Raw genomic sequence first — 21,437 nt, 5'->3', positions numbered from 1 at the left:
AACTATGCTGTGTTTTGATAAGAGAAATAAGGTGACGATAAAGTTAGTGACATATATAATATTATGAGGTATCTTACACAGAAGATAAAAAAGGATGGCTATGCATCTAAGGTCTTCTTGTTTGTGAGTGTAAATATTGTACTAAGTTTTGTTTATGTAGCCCGTAATATTTCCCACTGTTGGGCAAAGGCCTCCCCTTTCCTCCGCCACTCTTCGTTATCCCGGAACCTGCCATTCGAGCTGAAAAGTGCTCAGGTCGTCCTGTTAGCTCCTCTCGAGTCTGCCTCTGCTCCTATGGCCTTCCCTGGGATCCCATTTGGTGACGATTCTATTCTTGCCCATCGATCCGGTTCTAAGCGGCAGACATGTCCGACTCAGCCCCACTTCGGCTTGGTGGTCTTGATACCCACATCTGTAATTCGAGTTTTGGAGCGCAGTGCCGTTTCTGATTCGATCAGTTCTTCGAGCACCCAGAATACTGCACTCCATATTGCTTGTGGCAAACTTTGAGCCTGGAATTTTGAATGGAAGAATACACATGTCAACGAGTTTACGCTTTACGGAAGTAAAAAAATATTATGTTATTGTTATTTAAAAGCCATCTTAACCGAGTAGTTGGACCAATAGTCTCTCATGCATAATATTCTGGGAACCTCAACTCACACCTAACAAAACTTTGCAAAATCAATGTCCGAAATTATATTTAAAATTATGTGAAGATTATTTTCCTTGTTAGTTCGAGAAGCTTATATGTATCTGAGTTATTTTTATTTCTTTTTCTAGCAATGACGTAGCCAGTTTTATTAGCAACCCCCGCACAATAGCGTGTTATGATTATGCCGACAAAGGGTTAACGAGCCTCGTTTGATTCCATTGTTTGGGACAGTAAGCCTAATAACCACCAAGGGAATTGGATTTGAAACTCGTTGTTATTCCAGTCGCTTCTGTTTTCAAGGAAAAAACATTGGTTAAGGCAATCAATTGAACAAAAAGTACCTTATTAATGTGTACGGACCAAACGGGTGTCCTTCAAATTAGATCGGAGCATGAAAGTCTTTGTTGAAGTTTCATACTCAGACTTAAAGCCCTGTATTATAAGGTGTTCCGCAAGGCTGGTCTTGTCTCCTACGCTATTTCTTTTTTATGGCAATTGAAAGTCTTTATTGAATTTTCATACTCAGACTTAAAGCCCTTAAATTATGGCGTTCCACAAGGTTGTGCCTTGCGTCCTACGCTATTTCTTCTGCATGGCAATGACAGCTGCTTGAAATTACAAGAACACATTGCTATGCGTTTTTATTTAAGGATGCGCTTTACATCACGGACGCGAGCATGATCGATGATCGAGACCATTATGACCAGATCGTTATCTTAATCGTAACTATAACAGTGAGCTATACCATTTACTTGTGTAGTTTTTTACAATCCATATTACGTTTTATTGCAGATTAGAGCAGCTCGGTTTACTCTCAATGAGTTACCAATAATTTAACGGAGTTAATATAACATGATCACAGCTAGATTGGAAAGTTTACGGGTAAATTTTAACGAACACACTTGCTCAGAGCCGAGGTAACTGTCTAACTCATGAGTCGTGACAAAATGTATGGAACTGTTATGCATAAACTAGGGTTAATGATATAATTTTTTGGCTATAAACCGTGCAAAAGGGCCCAACTAAAGCACCGTTTGCATAGAAACAACAAAAGCGTCTAACTGACAGAGTTTAATCATCGCATCCAGTCCGCCATTACTTCTTTTATTGCGAATACACCTCTTGAATATAAATTGGATGACTCGGGAATGTGAGAATCCTGGAATTTCGTCGGATTTAATGTTATCTAGGAACATACGATCGCTGAAATTATTTTTTTAATACCTCATATCTTCGTTATTTTAAGAAATATCTCATTTAAACTCATGTATTTGATTGGGAGGAGTTTAAGCGTTTCTATCTCCAAATCCCGTGTGTTACCAGTTGCAATTTAATTACCATCCACCACGTGGTGATTGGGATTCTTAGTTTTTTTTTAGAGGGGGAATCTCATGAAATACATAGGTAGGTATATCAGGTGACCCTGCCTGGGAAGCAATCTGATGGAGTTCATTGATGGACATAACTATATTAATCGTTGATTTTCGTAACATGAAATACTCTGGTTAAAACGCTTCAGAAGTTCCACGCAATTGCAAAGTATTAGAGTTTATTCTCTTTGCAGTACTTATTGATCAGGCACATTTTGATAGAACATCTCAGGAGCTCAGGCACATTTATCGATTTAACTAATTATCTTAGTGCTTTATCATTGCCAGTCAGTAAATAATGATGTTATAACATTGCCATCACATAAACACTGGCCACTAATAAACACAAAAAAATTCATAGCGAAAATTAGCGTCTACGTGAAAGGACAAATGGTCATCTAAAGCGCGTAGTGGTACATAATGTGTCCGAAGAAATGAGCAAAAAACGCTCCCGCATCTAAGATGACCAAGATTCTACCTATCGTTTGAATTCAGAGTAGAATCAGTAGGTACGTCAGTAGCTCCTGTGACGTCGGAGAGAGTGAGCGTACGTTTCCTGCGAAAAATTCCCGCCAAATTTTACGTTAAACGCGATGTTTTAATATTTAAAGTTTTATTGATCTGCAGATTAAGTGTCATTGTGTAGAAATATCTTTCAAGCTTGATCAGTGTTGTGGTTCGAAAATTTTCGCAGTTGAGATTTTGGTTGAGAAGTGAAAATAAATTCGAAATAACATGTATAACGATTTATGAAATTGACTTAAAACTAGTATAATGTATAAGTATATTAAATACGTGTTGTGTTGTTTGGTAATTCAGAGATGAACAGATTTGATAATACGACGAAAAAGGACAAGGATGGGGACAACGCACGAGGAAATTGTACGAAACAAACTAAAATTCTCGGTGAGTCCGGATTATATGTAACGAAATCAAATCTTTTGTTTTATTTACATTGCGTTAAAATATCCTCATTAATGAATATCGGCACTGACATTATACCTAGGGTAAATAATAAATATGTATGCAAAAAATAAGTAGGTATACCATACAATATTATACCAAACAATTTCGACCAAAAGATTTTAGGAAAAAAAATAGACCTTGCAAAGGGCAACCAAACAAATTATTTTAGCCAGACACTTTAGGCAAGGTCCTAAGGTGCTGGCAGCGTTCCATTTTTGAATTGCTTTTATTAATCCTGAGGACAAAATGGTAAAATAAAAATTACGAAACAACAATTTTTTAGGGTACGAGTACTTACCTCCCCTGCAGGTTTAGTGGCATTTAGGCAATAGGTATTTAATCTTCCACTGAGGCCAAGCCACGGGTAGAATCTAATTTTATGTTTCTACGTCTATTACACCTACGAGAAATTTCCAAAGCAGTAAAACGTCTAATGTAATAAAGTAATAAGTTTTAGAAAGCTTCCAGGAACGCTCTCGAAATTGAGTGTTTATGGAATTACACATTTATGTAGAAACAAGGTGTTGTTTCCGATGTTACTTATCTGTATCATTTGCTAGAATCTTCTTAGAAATTCTCAAATTATTACATGTATCTTTCTTCATTCCAAATGTCTTTGCAAAATAATAATTTTATTAAAAAAAGCCAAGTGCTAAGCGGACTCGCGTACCGAGGGTTTCGTACAAAATCCTAAGCTAAATACACATAGTATGGGGCCATTTGAGATAGTTAGAGTCATAGACAGAGTCATAAGATCTGATTTTTCAGTTTTCTTATTGGTTGTGCTATAAGAGCTAATTCTATACCGCATTTCAAGTTTCTAGGACAACTGGAAATACCCTACTTGCGGGTTTTTCAGTAACTGCAATTAATATGGAAATATCTTTATCAATTTTCATTGTTTCAATTCAAAGGCTACCAGATCTGAGTATTTGACATTAATTTTAGCTTAATATTTCTGTGCGTTCCTGAGGAAAGTCTCTTGACAGACGGACGGACAGACAGACGAGTCCATATTTCCTTTTGAGCTGCTAGGACTATATGTTACCTATGTGCATATCATGTAAAGTACGTACTTTGTGACCTGTAATCAAAAATTCAAGATGGAACAATCTAATTTACTAACACTCCGTTTTTTCCTGTCGTAATTAACTTACGAGACGAAAATAAAGTTCCATTTCAACATTAAAATGAAAATTTCATTTTGCCATTATCTGAGACTTCACTTTATCTTTATTGCTACTTGATTTTCTCGATGCTGAGCCGGGAATATTGATTCCAACTCGGAATGCTAACTTATGCCTTTGATCTTCCAACAAGATTTTTATTGGTTATTTGTAGTAGATAGTGAAACACTGCGTAGGTACCTACTCTACACATATATGTAAATAGGGTCACGATTATAATAAAATTACCTATTTTTTTTATTCTTTACAGAATAAGTATGCGTGAATTTTATTTGTTCAAATACTGCACTGCTGCGTTGCTGCTATCACTGTACTGCTTTTGGTGATCAATAAAGAATATTTGTATTGTATTGTATTTGTATTGTAATTATGTGTATTTTTATTATAATGTTTTACTCGTAAACTTCCTTGATTGTAAAACATAATAATTATTCTATGTTTCTGTTAATAACTACATTTTTAATACAAGAATTTTTTTATGACTATGACTATACAAACACGACACAAACTGCGAATGTGCTTCGAACTATATAATTACTGAGCGGCACAAAATTTGGTCCACTCTCCATACAAAATTACCTATAACTGCATACATTTGAGGGCAAAAATTTTGCCGCTAGTGTATTTTAGAGTCTTTTCTCAACTACACTCATTCATTTTTTTTTGCTCGTTTTGTTTTGAAAATAAACTGATAACTTAATAAATACTTTCTTTTGTCGTAGAACTCGACCTGGACTATCTGGAGCGAGGGTCCGGTGGCACCATGACAGTGGGCGCCCCGAGCGTGGAGCCCAGCCCGGACAGCTTGGACCTCGTCAAAGTGGTGCTACTGGGCGCCCCAGCCGTGGGCAAGACCAGCATCATACAGGTGAAATAGATCATCTTCAATACCTACTTAAACATGTCACACACTACGCCGATACGATAATATTTTATCTGCGTATAATAACTTAATGATCTGAAACTATCACACACTACGCAGATACGATAATATACGAGACGATACATTCAGTCTAAATCCTTAAAACTGAGTAGACTTGTTTTTTGGTGCGGATTGTTTATACAGAATGTTTTCGTGTTTATCTCTTCTAGATTTACTCCTGTGCAGCAGGGCTCTCACAACAACCTGTATCTATCTGCAGATAAAATACTATACCATATTTATATCGGCAGATAGTATACACAGATCAATTTATATACGCAGATAATATCTTTGCCATCTTTCGATATATGTCGGTGCCCACAGATATTTCATGGTAAAATATAAGTTATCTGCGCTGTGTGTGTTAGCTCATTGAATTGTATAGGGAGCGCTATTGACAGATATGCGTTCAGATACAGATATCTTATCGTATCTGCTTAGTGTGTGCGCTTTAAAGATAAATTTATAAATAATTTTAAAAATAACAGAAAGTGCAATTGTTATGAGAGAGAGAGAGAGAGAGAGAGAGAGAGAAAGTAACATTTATTTACCTACCTAAACGTATTCGATAAACATAAAAATACCCTCCCCCTTTATCCCTTTCAGGGCCTGTGGTTTTATCAATTTTTGTAGAAATGCTTTATTAGTCTGTAATTCTCGTGCAAAGTTGACATCTTTTTTGTCGACTTTTGAGCTCTCGTAATTCTGATATTACATATTTATATGAAAATTTGAAAAACCACAGGCATAAATAATTATGTCTAGTCCATACTAGTTTACAAAATTTCATCTCTGTTGCCTAGTTTTCAAATGAGACCGGGACTACATTTGTATGGAGAATGGAACGAAGAGAATTCTCTTAAATAACTAAATGAACCAATCGCAAGCAATATGTAACGTCGAACGGACTTCATGATACCTACCTACTAGCACCATCTGGCGATATTCCACCTGTCAGAAACCGCTACATATTAAAACTCTTAAAAGGCGACTAACGCCCCTTTTCGGCCGGCTTGATACAATCATACAACTGTACTGAGCGCGTGTGAATCATTTTTTCGCGAACCACAATTAATTGTCATTTTTGAAAAAAAAAAACGGTTAAACAGTTTCTCGGCCGTAAAGGGTTAGCCGACATTCGAAAATTTTAATTTGGCCTAGGATAGTGCCAATTGCAATTGACAAGTGGTACGCATGGTGAATGTGGCTATGATTATTTTTGTTTAAGCGTGGACGAAGCCAGCTACATTATTTCATTAAATATACAAATATCTTTTCACAATAACTCAATCACATTCCTACTGTATTTTATGAACACTGTTCCAAATTTTAAAAAATCAGCTGCACTGTAAATCTGCAAAATTGGAGATAACCCTTTACTATGCTGTCGTCAGTGTAATTTATGTCAAAACTATAAACATCAGTGGTTTCACTCTCTCAAATTCATTCTTAACAATTTTCCGTCAGAATCCAAAGTGGGTAATACGGATCCAATTCCATTCACAAATGTGCTCGTAAACATCGTACACTGGGAAGAGTTCGCTTCGTAAATTATTCCGATCAAAAGTTTATTGCTTCTTGGGCGAATAAAATAAAAATGGTGGAGAAAAATGCTAAATTATGACTCTTCTTTTCTGTCTTAGAATATTTGAGATGAACAATAGGGGATTTATGACCATTTCTTTGTAGAAGCGGTGTTAGTTTTTGGGATAAAGAAAACTTGGGCGATTAAGGAGTACTTCCACGTTATCCCTGTTGCATGCTAAATCGATTCTATCGATATAAGTATAGCAACACCAGATAAAAATTGTATTTTTTTAATTTTTTTCATTGTAGGTTTTTGGCCTTATTCTATTCGCCCCTTCTTTCGTGCGCGCTACTGTAAAATACACGGCTGCCTGCCTTTTTAATTATTTTACCAGCTTCTCGGACGCCAGTGCCACAAAACCTACCTTAATAAAACAGTTCATTGTACAATCCGATCCAATATGAGATGAGATGATGCTAAATCGAAGCAATTAAAATGTACGAATTATGTACCTGCCTTTAAGTTTATCAATATCATATCCGATATCGGTTCAGGTACATTTCATACATTTTACTCTTGGCTTATATTGGACCAGATAATATAAAATCGCACCAAAGGGCTCCAAGTATTAAGTACTTTTTGTTTTTTGTAGTACCTAGTTACTTACTAGTAAGGTCGTTTTTTCCCTTTATTATTTTATGTACATTTCGAACTGTAACATAAGTATTATATTTCCTATAGAGTGTGACATACTTACTCGTAATTATCTGGAACTGCACAGTCTGTAGGTAGGTAGGTACTTTACTTTTTTTACGAGATTTTATCCATCCATTCCATTTTTTCCACTTCCAGTCTGGTCGGATTGACTTAAATTTGATATACATATGTAAGTTATTTTTTTTTATTCGACTGGATGGCAAACGTACAAGTGGGTCTCCCAATGGTAAGAGATCACCACCGCCCATAAACATCTGCAACACTAGGGGTATTGCAGACGCGTTGCGAACCTAGAGGCCTAAGTGGGATACCTCAAGTGCCAGTAATTTCATCGGCTGTCTTACTCTCCACGCCGAAACACAACAGTGCAAGCACTGCTGCTTCACGGCAGGATTAGCGAAAAAGATGGTGGTAGCAATCCGGGCGGACCTTGCACAAGGTCCTACCACCTGCAAAAACACAATACACAAAAAAAGCTTGTGGTAAAAATTAAATTAACAGACGCTTATGCCCACCTTAGGGATCAAAAGACATGACTCTTCCATAATAAAAAATGGAGGTATTATCTTTTAAATAGAATAATACCTTCTCATAGACATTTTCAATCAGTCAATCAATTATTCCAGCCTATATACATCCCACTGCTGGGCACAGGCCTCCTCTCAGAATAAAAGGGCTTGGGCCATAGTTCCGACGCGAACCCAGTGCGGATTGAGAACTTAACACACTCCTTTTAATTGCTTCGCAGGTTTAGGCAGGTTTCTCTCCTTCATTCCTTCACCGTTAAATTGTGGTTAATTTTAAATGTAATTTCGCACATGATTCTTGATAAACTCAAAGGTGCGCGCCGGGGTTTGAACCCACGATCCTCTGCTTGAGAGGCTTACTAGGCCACGAATAGTAATTTTGGATGGAACAAAATAGGTACGCGAAAAAATGAGTATCAATTGACTTGCTTGCCTCACATGTGATCAAAATGTAACCAACCGCTTCCACTCGTAGGTAAAAACCTCCCTAGAATGGTTGAAACAGCCATCACTCTCCTTATGTTACAATGTTTAACATGTAGGATTTAGCTAGTGTTGTAACTAACGAGTGAACTATCGATAATACCCAGGGAGCGAAACTTTGATGCCGGTGACAGCCGTATGACGTCAAACTTCATACAGTGTTTTTATCTAGATTATAGATAATCACTAACAACTTATTGGCCTCTTTAGTTTACGGATATTTTATTGACACTTGAGACGGCCAGTACTTATTTATAAAAACATCCTATTCGTCAATATGCGTCATAATGACGTCACCGGCATCAAAGTTTCGCTCCTTGACCACAGATAAAAAAGGTCATTTATTGCCACACTAACAAACCACAGTTAATTGAAAGTTAGAATTAATAGAATATCGTCCAGAAGGCAAAACAAATACTTATTAGATAGATTGTAGGTAAATCGCGAAATCTTAACCATTTAGTGTCAAAAAACATGAAATTTGCCCCGGGTGCAGGGTTTTGCCGGGGGGGTTTGCGGGTTGCTTCGGCGGCGTGGTAGACCCAGGCGTCGATGGCGGGACGATCTGGACGCCTTTCTTCGCAGCTGGCCAGAGATCGCCCAAGAAAGGGTAGAATGAAGGACATGGGGGAGGCCTTTGCCCAGCAGTGGGACACCTCTACAGGCTTCTAAATAATAATAATAATAATATTGCCCCGGGTGTTATTCATTTAACGTAAATAAAGATTAAAATGTAATTTTTGGAAAACCCCATGTTAATTTAGTGGAATGCTGGAACCAATTTACGAAAAGTGAAGCGGCAGTAAAGGTTGTTTTAAGCTATCTACTTATTTAAACTACAAAGGACTAATGCTACTACGAATAATATAATGATACATATCAACAATATTAGTTTTTAAATAATACCTGTCTTAGGGTTAATTGACTAGGATTACCTTTAGGTACTTATTCGTTTTTGGCAAGTTTTTTTTAATTTCCTTTGTTATGTTTTAAGTTCGATAATTATGAAACTGTCGATGTCGATAGTTTTGCAACACTAGATTAAGCAACAGTCACTGACCTTTCAGTCAGGATTTTATCATGAAATAGTCGCATTTTGCAGGTGGTAGGACCTTGTACAAGGTCCGCCCGGATTGCTACCACCATCTTGCTAGCTAATCCTGCCGTGAAGCAGCAGTGTTTGCACTATTGTGTTTAGGCGTGGAAAGTAAGACAGCCGGTGAAATTACTGGCACTTGAGGTACCCTTCTTAGGCCACTAGGAGGTATCCCTGTTGTTGCAGATGTTTATGGGCGGTGGTGATAGCTCTTACCATCAGGAGACCCACTTGCTCGTTTTCCATCCAGTCGCATTATAAATTCAGTTAACAGTTAAATGAATGAACAAAAATGAATATTCTTGATGTTTCATCATCATCATCATCATTTCAGCCGTAGGACGTCCACTGTAGGACATAGGCCTCCCCCATAAACCTCCAGTAGCTTCGGTTGGCAGCGGCCTGCATCCACCGTGAACCCGCGGCTATAACCAGATCATCCGTCCATCTCGTTGGCGGACGTCCTACGCTGCGCTTGCCAATCCGCGGTCTCCACTCGAGAACCTTTCGGCCCCAACGACCATTGTTCTCCGTGCTATATGGCCCGCCCATAGCCACTTCAACGAGCTAATTCGCTTGGCTATGTCGGTGATCCTTGTTCTTCTACGTCTTGTTCTTGATGTTTGAGTAAGTATTTTTATTTATCAATTCAAATACTTATGTTTTTTTTTTATTTATTTTTATTCAACTGGATGGAAAACGAGCAAGAAGGTCTCCTGATGGTAAGAGATCACCACCGCCCATAAACATCTGCAACACCAAGGGTATTGCAGATGCGTTGCCAACCTAGAGGCCTAAGATGTGATACCTCAAGTGCCAGTAATTTCACCGTACTCTCTTAAATTAGAAGTGAAATGATTTATTTACTTTATTTTGTTCAATTATGTGTATACATACATAAAAAAGAACTAACCTAAGATATCTCAACTAACTATAACAATGAATATTATAAAAAGAATACCCCGTCTAAAAGAATGTTTATTATCTGTTGCCTAAATGAAATGAATTTAATATTGGTAAGCTAACAGGTGTTACAGGTCGTTACAAGCACATTGATTTATTCGCAAAACTATGCAAAGCTTGTACAATAGCTATTAGGTAATCATTTTGATAATCATTAGTATTTCTATTAAAAAAATACATTAATTATTACTCCTGTCTCTATCTATACCTTCCGCCGCCTAACTTTGCCTAAAAGTTCATTGCCCCGACTAGTACCACAAAAACTATAAAGGTATAATTCCAATAATTGAATAGGCACTATACCGTTAAGCGATTCGAACACAATCCGGGAGTAACGTAAAGACGTCGCATAAAAAATGTATCTCAAGAATGCGTCAAAACTGAGTATTTAGTAATGAACTTTTATGAAGATTTGTATGGCGCGTGGTAAATAACGATTCTTTTCGCAATATCTCAATCCGCGTTCTCACCGACACATGCCTAAAAATACTTTTAGATCGCAGCCACAGATTACTTAGTTTTTTTTTTTCTAGAGGGAAAATGACTTATGAGCTCCATCGATCAAACCCCAGACCCTTGCGACCTTTTCTTTGCTTTATTGTGAACTGAATTGTAAAGGAATAGTTCCTCTTTTCTCTGGAAGTATAGGTACTCCCGTATAGCATTTAGGTTGATGTATAGCGCTTAAAATGTGACCCTGACACAGGGGATGATTCAATCGTCTTGTCCGTTTCCGAAATATTGACTCATGGTCTCTTGAAAGTGATTTTTTATTATTTAATCAAAATAATAGAAAAATGAAATAGTAATTGATAAAATGAGAAGGTACACAATTAAATGAAACTATCGCGTAAGTGGAATGATTTTTTTCGTGACTGTTCACCAATATTCATTGGTCTGTCATAAAAAAGGGTCAAATTTCTGTACAAGTTAATTAGAACATTTTTCGGAAGACAGTTAGTCTCAATTTCATTCACTTTACCTACCTGCTTTCTTACATTATAATAATTAAGTAAATAAATGTTAATTTTAGGTTCCAAACTCCATAATCATAATTAGTTACATTCTTACAAAAACGTTATTTTTTGCAAATCAGACTTATAATATATACCTTTTTATAGAAATGTTCTAAAACTAAAAGGTTTTCAAAGAAACGTATTTTTGCCACAACGGGAAGGAATCCTTCTTAAGCAAATCGGGCTCACACTTGGCCAGTTTTTACTTGACGCCAGTTGTTTATTTATTCAGTTCAGTTTCTCCATACAAAATTAATTTATGCACCGATTTCCTTAAGCCTCAGATGGAGTGTTAAATGTTGTAGAAGTCTTGTTACTTTTAAATGTTATTTTTGTGTTTTATTTTATCTAAATACATCAAAGAATTATACAATACATTTTTTTTTATGGGGCACTGCGCCTATAGACATCATCAAGGGTTTTTCATATTTGAGTGTGACCTTTATTAATTTTTAACTGACTTCAAAAAAGGACCAGTACTTATATTAATTCGTTTGAATTTTTTATTATTAGGTAAGTTTGGGTTTTTCTTACTCACAATGATTAAGATGAAGAAAAGGACGTCCCTATTTTCTTTGTCAGTTTTGTTACTTTATTTCGATACATTTTATATGAATCGTCACAAAATGGACATATAAAAATTGTGTGAAGGTACACTTAAAATGAAAACCCTTATCGACGGCAGCACTGAATAAAAAAAAATGTAACATAAAATTGAACCCACTACAAAAAACCATGGAAATATTTTTCTATCAGTCTGAAGTCCGTGCCTCAGCACGAGCCAGCAGGAGTGATTTAGCCCAATATAATATAGTATGTAGGTGATGTAGACGACTATAGTTCTAATCCTGCTGTCTTCTGCTGAGGCACCGACTTCAGACTGGTAGAAAAATATTTTCATGGTTTTTTTGTAGTCGGTTTCTATTTTTGTAATATATAAGTTTAGTTTCTTGGTTGCACAAATTTTGACCTCTTTATAAGTTGAAAATACAAACTGAAATAAAGATGTGCCACGTGCTATACCGCTACACCACTGCTGGACCGTAAAAGTAAAAATTTGGAATGAAATAAAAAATACAAAAAGATTAATAAAAAAAACAATCTTAACTACGCTCCGTTGATTTTATTTCAATATTATCATCATCTCATATTGGCAGCCTATTTTCTCTAGTGTGTAACCGACTTCAAAAACAGAAGATTATCAATTCTATTCCATGGATGCCAGTGTATATCGCACGATATTTCTCGCATCGTCTAAATAAGGTTTTACGCGGTGTTTGTAAGCCAAACCAGACAATTTTCCGTAATGGAAATGGATATTAAATTATAATATGACGCGACATGTAATATAGTAGGTAAATTGCTCGCGTAATGCCGTCTCGTATGGGGATCGTTAGTCGTGCGTGACTTAGGTATGGCTATATTAGGTTGCAGGGGGTTATTCTGAGCTTAGGGAGGCCTGACAGTGATTCAGAGAATGACGCCATTTTGTGTAATTCTACAGGGTGTCTCCGGGGGGCCATGGGGCTTTAAATTCAAATTTCGGTTCTACTCACAAAACTAAGCTACTTTTGTTTTGAAACATTTTCAAAAAACTTAAATTTATATCATTTATTGATCCTCAAAGTTTAATTGTCAAATCAGTCTATATTCATATTCATATTTATTCATTCAAATGCATGCTCATTACATTAATAGATGGTAGTAAATTAAATTGTGGTGTTTTCGCTGTCTTTTGGTATGGGGGCCTTGAAATAACTTTTGATATCTCCAAGACAAACCAATCAATGTGCCGTCAATTTAGTATTGTATCGCATACATTGAAAATTACATTTAATTTGTATAAAAAAAAAAAATTAACAATGGTCACATTTTTAAAAATTAGCAGAACAAAAGTAGCTCAGTTATGCGACTACAATCAAACCCTGCATTTAAAGCCCCATGGTCAGAGACTCCGTGTATATAATTAATAATCCCTTAATCCTACTATTATAATATCCTTCGAGTAATAGTACATTACTGCAGAGTGCAGTAAGTAAGCCATCCTGGACGTGTAGAAGTTTGATGGCCGAACCGCCAGGTGAGGCCATCAATGATACGAGGCTAGGATGGCGATTACTGGTCGAAGCTTGTATAGTGCTTTTCTCAAAAATGATGATGATGGTGATAATGAAATGACGGTGATTATGATGTGATGATGATGATAGTGATGATGGTGATGGTGATAATGATGATTATGATGATTGATGATGGTTGATGGTGATGATGTTGATGATGATTGTTAGTCATGGTGAGGATGATGTGATGATGATGATGATGATTGATGATGGTTGACGGTGATAATGATGATGATTGTTAGTCATGGTAATGATGATGATGATGACGATTGATGATGATGATGATTATTATTATTAGTCATGGTGATGATGATGGTCGTTGCTAGTGATGATGATGATGATAGTGATGATGAAGATGATAATGATGACATGGAACCATTTCAAAACACCCAACACTGCCGCTCGGCCCGCGTGCTGTTTGTGATGTGACGGGTTCTAAATTTTAAAAGGAACCCGTTAGGTACTGTCCAGGAAGTAATTTCATACTTACGAAATGAGTATGTTTGTTAACCGTCATCTCGTGATTTTAGGTCGTCCTGTTTTCCTACTACTGGAACCTTGCAACTCCAGCATTTGATTGTTTGAAAAGATGGGAACTGGGTCTTTGCAACACATTGCTACTTCAACAAGAGGATTTCCGTGTCAATTGGATTTTTATTTGCCAACTCCCATAGCTTTGTGCTTGTGATAGTTTGTGGGCGAAAACAGGGCTAATAGAAGATCTAATACTCCTCCATTTAACGGAATAGTTGAGCGTAACATCAAACTCCATCGAACCTTTTAAAATCTAATTTTACTACCAAAATAGAAACATCAACAAAGCTAGAATTTTCTATTCCATTCTAAAAGCAAAGGCTTAAGGAGGAGCAATTCGTCATAGAATAAGACACCGGCCTGTATAAGTGTTATGTTATCTCATTGTTACTAAGCTCACCCATAAAACAGGACCTATTAGTGAGATAGTGAGACGACGGAGTCCTGTAATAAGTAAGAAAGGTAAAGATAGAGAAAATACAGGGACACCGAGAAATATAGGTTCTCAGATGATTGGAACGAGTTAAGGCGCTTACTTGTCGAGTTTCCTTTTCATATCTTTACAATAAATAAAAATCCCGTGGGAACTATGCAATTTTCCGGGATAAAAACTATTCTATGTGCTTCTCCGGGGCTCAATCTATCTGTGTACCGAATTTCATCTAAATTGGTTTAGCGGTTAAGACGTGATGAAGTAACAAACAAACATACAAACAAACAAATAAACAGACTTACAAACTTTCGCATTTATAATATTAGTAGGATTTGACACTAATAAGCTATGTCATTAGCAAGTAATAAACACAGGCTTAGTTTTTCCCGGAAAAATGCAGGACTCCCTCGTAATGCAGACAAAGTCGCGAGCAATAGCAAGTTGCTTGTCGAAATGAAAAAAGCGTTCTATTATAAAGCGGAAACTGTGAACGAGCAATTAGGAGCCATCGGAAAAAAAACAGTTGTCAATTTAGGAAGCGTGAAAAAACTGTATTGTTACTGTTTTTGTATTGTCAGCTTATGGAGTCCCTTTTCCGCTTCGTTGGTTCTTTTCGCGTTAACTGACAGAAGTCTTGACATTAAGAAGCATTGATTAGGGTCTTTAAATTTAATCATTATAATGCGAGGGGAGCGACGTGACAACGAATTTGCTACGAACAGCAAATTTCATTGAGAAAATTGCAATTACATTTTAAGGCAGTACTTGCTATAGAATTTTCTAGCAGAGGCAGAAGTTTTCTATAGATGCGCAATGAATCTAACATTAGACACTAAACAGCCTTTATCACAGTTTAGATCGTATAGCATTTATTCAATTTAGGCTATAACAAACACTCACGAATGTTAAAAATCTACCACTACCGTTTCTAAAAAACCTCTGTTAAGAAGACACCCACAAGAAAATCAACGAGTAATATATTTATGTTTTAAAACATATTTACAATGGTTTTTAATGACAACAGGTACAGTACCTACTCGTAGATTTACTATTTGAAGAAACCCAATGCAGATCGGAATTATTTCCGAAAATCCCTGTCTATAATAATAATCATGGATTCTGTATTAAGCCTTAGATATTAATGTCGTCTTGACCATAGTTATGAACAAAGTTTCCTATGCTAGAAACTGGAAGTATGAAATACCGCATAGGCTACTTTTTGTACCTACCAAAATTTCACCAGAATATGAATAAAATGTCAAACTTCCAACCACTACGATTAGAGAAATGAAATTACGGGTGTTTTTTTAAGTTTGATGTCGAAATAAAGTAATTATGTCTATGTCTTTTGTCTATGTCTTTAATGAAATTCACGATGTAATTTTCGAGATTTTTTTTTATGAAATTTCGTACTTAATTTCTATTCAATTGCTAGCTTTGATGAGTCTAATTTATTATAATTTAAATCTTTTTCCATCTCAAAGTCACGCATCTTATTAAGCTTTATTTATGTTAGAGATATTACGACAACAAACAGTTGTCTTTTTGATCATTCCGCCACACCTCACGCCCCAGTGGCACCCACAACGCTGTTATTTCTACTTTGGCACCTTCTCCGTCAAGATCCACCCACCCGTGAAACTTTTACGTGGATACGAAAGACGCAGATGTAAAAGAAAACGTATAAGTAACGTAAGAAATTTAAGTTTGCTATGTTGTCTATAAAACTAAGTATTTGTCGTCGCTACTTTGAAAAAATATCGTATTTTAATCTGTCATCTCCCAGGATAACAGAATCAAAGGAATTTAGGCACAAATTTGTGCCTCTGGGAGAGGACAGGTTAAATCGATACGTCAACAAAGATACCTTCGTTATAATCTTAAAGTTCACTCAGAAAAGTTATTTTAAGTAATAATTTTATAATAATATTTTTAGTTAAGTACTTACCTAGTCAAATTCGGGCTAGCACCGCTGAGTATTCAAAATTCATATGCGACATTACTTTTAAAATTTACCGCGACCTTTATCGTAGAGGAAAACATCGTATAAGGAAACTCGCACCAACCTGCGAAGCAATTCAATGTCATGTGTGAAGTTCCCGATCCACACTGGGCCCACGTGGGGACTACGGCTTAAGTCTCTAATTCTAAGAGTAAGGCTGTACCCAGCTGTGGGACGTACATATATAGGCTGGGATATCGGAATACTAGGAATAAAAGTTAGGATTCAGTCCTAACACATTTCTTCACGAATGCCGTTTATTATCTGACTTATAGCATAGATAACAAAAAAAACACATTAGGTATCATCATCCCAGCCTATATACGTCTCACTGCTGGGCACAGGCCTTCTCTCAGAACAAGAGGGCTTGGGCCATAGTTCCCACGCAGGCCCAGTGCGGATTGGGAACTTCACACGCACCATTGAATTGCTTCGCAGGTTTGTGCAGGTTTCCTCACGATGTTTTCCTTCACCGTAGCTCGTGGTAAATTTCAAATGTAATTCCGCACATGAATTTCGAAAAACTCAGTGGTGCGAGCCGGGGTTCGAACCCACGACCCTCTGCTTGAGAGGCGATAGGTCAAACCATTAGGCCACCACGGCGCCTACACACATTAGAACACATTACACATTGGGGCACATTAGGTATATCGAATTCTTTTGAATAATATTCGCTTGCTCTCGTACCAGTATAGAATTGTATAATATACATAAACTGAAGAGCCACTAAGTAATGCAAGTCCATGAAACTTGGACGTGTCGACGTACTGTCTGCAATTTGTGCTATTGTCTCTGTACTTTTATAAAGATTGCTTCAAAAAGTGCAAATTACTGTTCTGTCGTCCGAATGTAAATGACTTTTAAATTTTGCCACACTTTAATTGTGTAGAAAACTTGAACAATTTTTAACGTGGGTTTTAATAAATACATAAGTAGGTATTGTGTAACCTAATGGAAATTACGAAAAGTTGTCATTTATTGTTTAAAACTTTGTGCGCTGGGTCTTAGGACATTCTAAATTTCGCTAGTTTGGATTTATCTCTGAGTCAAACTAAGTAAATCCAGCAAAACAAACGCATACTGCAGAATCCCGATTAATATTCCAGTAAAGCCTGCACCAACGTCCATCTCAATTGGCCATCGCAGATATCATAGCTCAGCGAACTATTCGAGCACAGTGCCAAGAGTGGAAAAGAGTTAAAATACTCAATAGTTAATATCTCTTGTCCGGATGAGCGGTTAGTTTCTTTGTAGTTACAAACTACAGATCGCCCCGGTCTGAAACAAAGATATTCCATCGCCTTTGTACATCTTTTTCCCTTTTTATCTATTAATTTATAATATTTTATGAACAATAAAGAGTCATTGTATATACAACGTGCGTTATTAGGCGATATTACGCAAAAAAAACTACCTTTTCTATATTCTAAGACAGCCCCGCAAATGACTGTTTTAATTAACGTCTTTTTTCTTTTCAGCAATTTGTCTGGAGTGACTTTTCCGAAGAGTACATACCGACGGACCGAAAACACACATTTTACCCCTCGGTGATTATAAACGAACACCTCTATGAAGTGAAAATAACAGACGTGCCCGTCATCCCCTACTTTCCCATCAACTCCTACTATGAATGGGCGCACTACCGCTTCTACGGTCTACGAAACGCCACCGCGTACATCTTAGTCTTCGATTTATCCAACGTCGAGACGTTCCAATATATCCGCACGCTACGAGACCAAATGGTCGAAAGCCGGGACATGAGAAACGTACCAGTTCTCGTTGTTGGGAACAAACAAGACTTGCTGTGTAGCAACACGCCATCGGCAGCCAGCGGGCTCCAACAGTTGGCAATAGCTGAAAGTGCCTGCGGAGACTCGAGAGAGAAGCGACGTAATATCGTCAACCTTGTCCGCAAACACTGGAAGTGTGGTTACGTTGAGTGCTCTGCTAAATACAACTGGAGGGTGATAGCTGTGTTCAAAGAACTCATGGAGATGATTGACGCTCTTGAATGGAGTGGCAGCGGTAAGAGCTCCGAGCCACCCCCAGATTCGTCCGCTGGAGCATCAGAGAATAGATGTACTGTTACTTAGCACCATACTATGAGTTATAAAAAACGATTGAAAGAAGAATTGAAAAGGTTCTGTTGATGGACAATGTTTAGTGAAGTATAGTGACGAACGCACACTAGAATAGTTACGTTGTCGATGTTGAGCATAGTTGAGTAAAGAGTTAAATATATAAGTAATAAGTTTTTGCAAATATAACTTAGTAGGCGTGCTTGTACAGGACATACGGGTATGTTAAAATGTATAAATATAAATATAAATAAAAAATATATAAACATGTGGCTCAAGTCCAAAGAATTATTAAGCATTTATTGCTACACAACGCCGCGCCGCCGGCTAGTCAAAGGATGCGTTCGTTCCGTAGTCGTGATTAAGTCCCAAAATATATTAGTTGTATGGTTTATGTTTCTAGTAAGTGTTATTCACGATTGGTAATGCATCATAATACCGCAATGGTCTAAAATATTGTGTAGGTACAAATTTCATTAGTCTTCTGAAATTTAGTTTTCTTAGGGCGTACGCTAGCTGCCGCGGTTTGCACGGAGCGGGTGGACGCCTGTTGAAAAGTAGTATGAGCAGCGCTAACTGTGCGTGTGCGTCGATAATACCGCATGGTCTAAAGGCGTTCGCCCGCTAAGTTTCATTAGTCAGCTTAGCGTTTTTTTTTAACTCCGGTATTATGATGCGTATCAACTCAATTAAGTGTTTTACTTTCCTACATATACCTGTATTCTCTGGACTTCAGTAAATTAATCAGGCAGTGATTGGGTTATTTCAACTAAATAACACTTGTCAATGTTTTTCAAAAAAAATATTGAGTAAACAAATTCTTCAGTACCTACCCGATGTGCAAAGTGTATCACGGCAAAGACCTGACGTTATCTAGAATAAAAGGTTTCAGCGATAAGTTTTTGTTAAAAAATTTCATTTTTAATACAAGTTATTTTGCTATTGTACCAAGTTTTAAGTCTATGCCACCTTTGAACCTCCTCTCTGTGAAGATGATTCTGAATAAAACAAGAGAATTTCTCTGCCCGATTTTTGTATTGTCACCAGATTTAAGTAGGTATGGAAAATTTCAGCTCAACCGGGTACCGGGAAGTGGCAGAAAAACAGTGTGCAAATTTTGAAATCACGATTTACAAAGTTACACGTACTTATACGTATTATATTGTATTCCGATCCAATTTATGACAAGCGTAAACAAAGACGCGATTAACCCGCCCGACCATAGACATTTAGTGATGTGAAAACCTAGAACCTATTGCAAAATAATGAATCTGGTCAGTGAATCGATTATTTATTAATTGAACAGATCAGCGTTTTTTTGTCTATTTATTATTTACAATACTTGATTTAATTCCAAAGACTGTTTATTCAATTATAAAAGCAGTAACTATTTTTTATTTTTAAGGAAAGTAATAAAAATCGCTTATTCATCCGCGCATTAATCGATTTTTAAAATGTCAAATTTTCCACCATCTCTACGCTAGTCTATAAGATGCTACTACAGATTATAAAATACACATGTTTCAATCAAGTAAGTAATAACGTCAGATTTTGACAAAGATTTTTCAAATTATTTTTTATTATTGAAATCAAGTGCATTTTGGTGAAAAAAGTGATCAATCATCTAGTTAAAAGACACGAATTATAGATAAATGTGTTATTGATTCGATCCAGTGAGTGTTTATTCAAGAATTTTGATGAAATCGGTTTTTTTACACTTTTAATAAATTGCATAGGCAAAACGTATACATACACACTTTGCAAGTATATTATAAAAAAAACTTTACAATGGAGTATTCATTGGACTTACTCAATCACTAAATAGAACATTCTAGATTAATTTTGTGATTTACTTTGTATTTTATTGACTTATTGATTGATTATGCTGAAAAAATGCCAACTGTATTAAATATTATTCAAAAAATCTTATGACAGCTTCATAAATCAAGTTAGCTAAGTATTTATCTATAGAAAAATTTAATCTTTACTTGTAAGACTTTTTGAATTATTTTAGGTAACTTCTTTTCCAGGGTACTTTTGTACTTTTGTACTCAAATCTATCAAAAATAAAGTACATCTAAAATAAGCTAACTTACTCTTGAAATATGCAATTTATTTGGATTTGAAATATGAAAATATTTATATCATGTAAAGCCGCGTTCGCACTAGTGATAGCTAGTGCTCTGAACAAACATTTTGTTTTGAGGAAATGTTTGCTGTTCTGCCAATATACGCTGTAAAAAGCAAACATCCTGTTTCCATGTATTGAACGAACGAACGATTGCTCGCTTAGAACTGTTTAGAACAATAGAAAACGCAGCTTTAGTTGAGGCCCAACAAAAACCCCATAAAGTGTCAAAATCAGATCTATAATTTTTTTTTCGGCCCAATAAGGGTTTCTATGACTGGCTACGAGTAGTTGGCGCTAGTATCCATTATGAGGTGAGTTTGACAACTTTGACATTTGTGTGACGTTTGTGATTGGTTAAATATTTAACAAGACTAAAACGTCAAACGGACGTCACGATACTACCGCCATCTAGCGATATTTCGCATGTCAAGGACTATTCAGCGTTTTCGCAGCGTTTTTTTTCGTCATTACCATTTCGGCATGTTTTATTTAAACAGATGATGCTCAGGGTTAAATTTTTATGAAAAACATAAACAATACTAGTAAACAATATAATGCTAAATCTTGCGTGATCAAAAATTCTTGCTTCTTCTACCACTGTGCTTATAAACGTGAGATAGTAATGACGTTTAACCGACCGGTTAAACCGCTCGAATATACACCCAAATACTCGTTACAAATACACATATTATGATTTAATTATGTTTTGAAG

The 21,437-nt window shown here is 36.4% G+C and overlaps 1 protein-coding gene across 1 annotated transcript; it reads left to right on the top strand.

Moving 5' to 3' along the window:
- Window positions 1-2,732: 2,732 nt before the first annotated feature.
- Window positions 2,733-18,791, top strand: LOC141431038 (ras-like protein family member 10B). The gene is made up of 3 exons (XM_074092004.1): window positions 2,733-2,931; window positions 4,901-5,046; window positions 17,995-18,791. The coding sequence occupies exons 1-3, from the start codon at window positions 2,847-2,849 to the stop codon at window positions 18,607-18,609; spliced, it is 846 nt and encodes a 281-aa protein (XP_073948105.1). The 5' UTR covers window positions 2,733-2,846; the 3' UTR covers window positions 18,610-18,791.
- The last annotated feature ends 2,646 nt before the right edge of the window (window positions 18,792-21,437 follow it).

The sequence above is a fragment of the Choristoneura fumiferana genome, chromosome 9 (genome assembly GCF_025370935.1).
Source record: "Choristoneura fumiferana chromosome 9, NRCan_CFum_1, whole genome shotgun sequence".
Lineage (NCBI taxonomy): Eukaryota > Metazoa > Arthropoda > Insecta > Lepidoptera > Tortricidae > Choristoneura > Choristoneura fumiferana.
The sequence above is the reverse complement of the archived record's forward strand: the minus strand, read 5'-3'. Positions and strand labels throughout refer to the sequence as shown.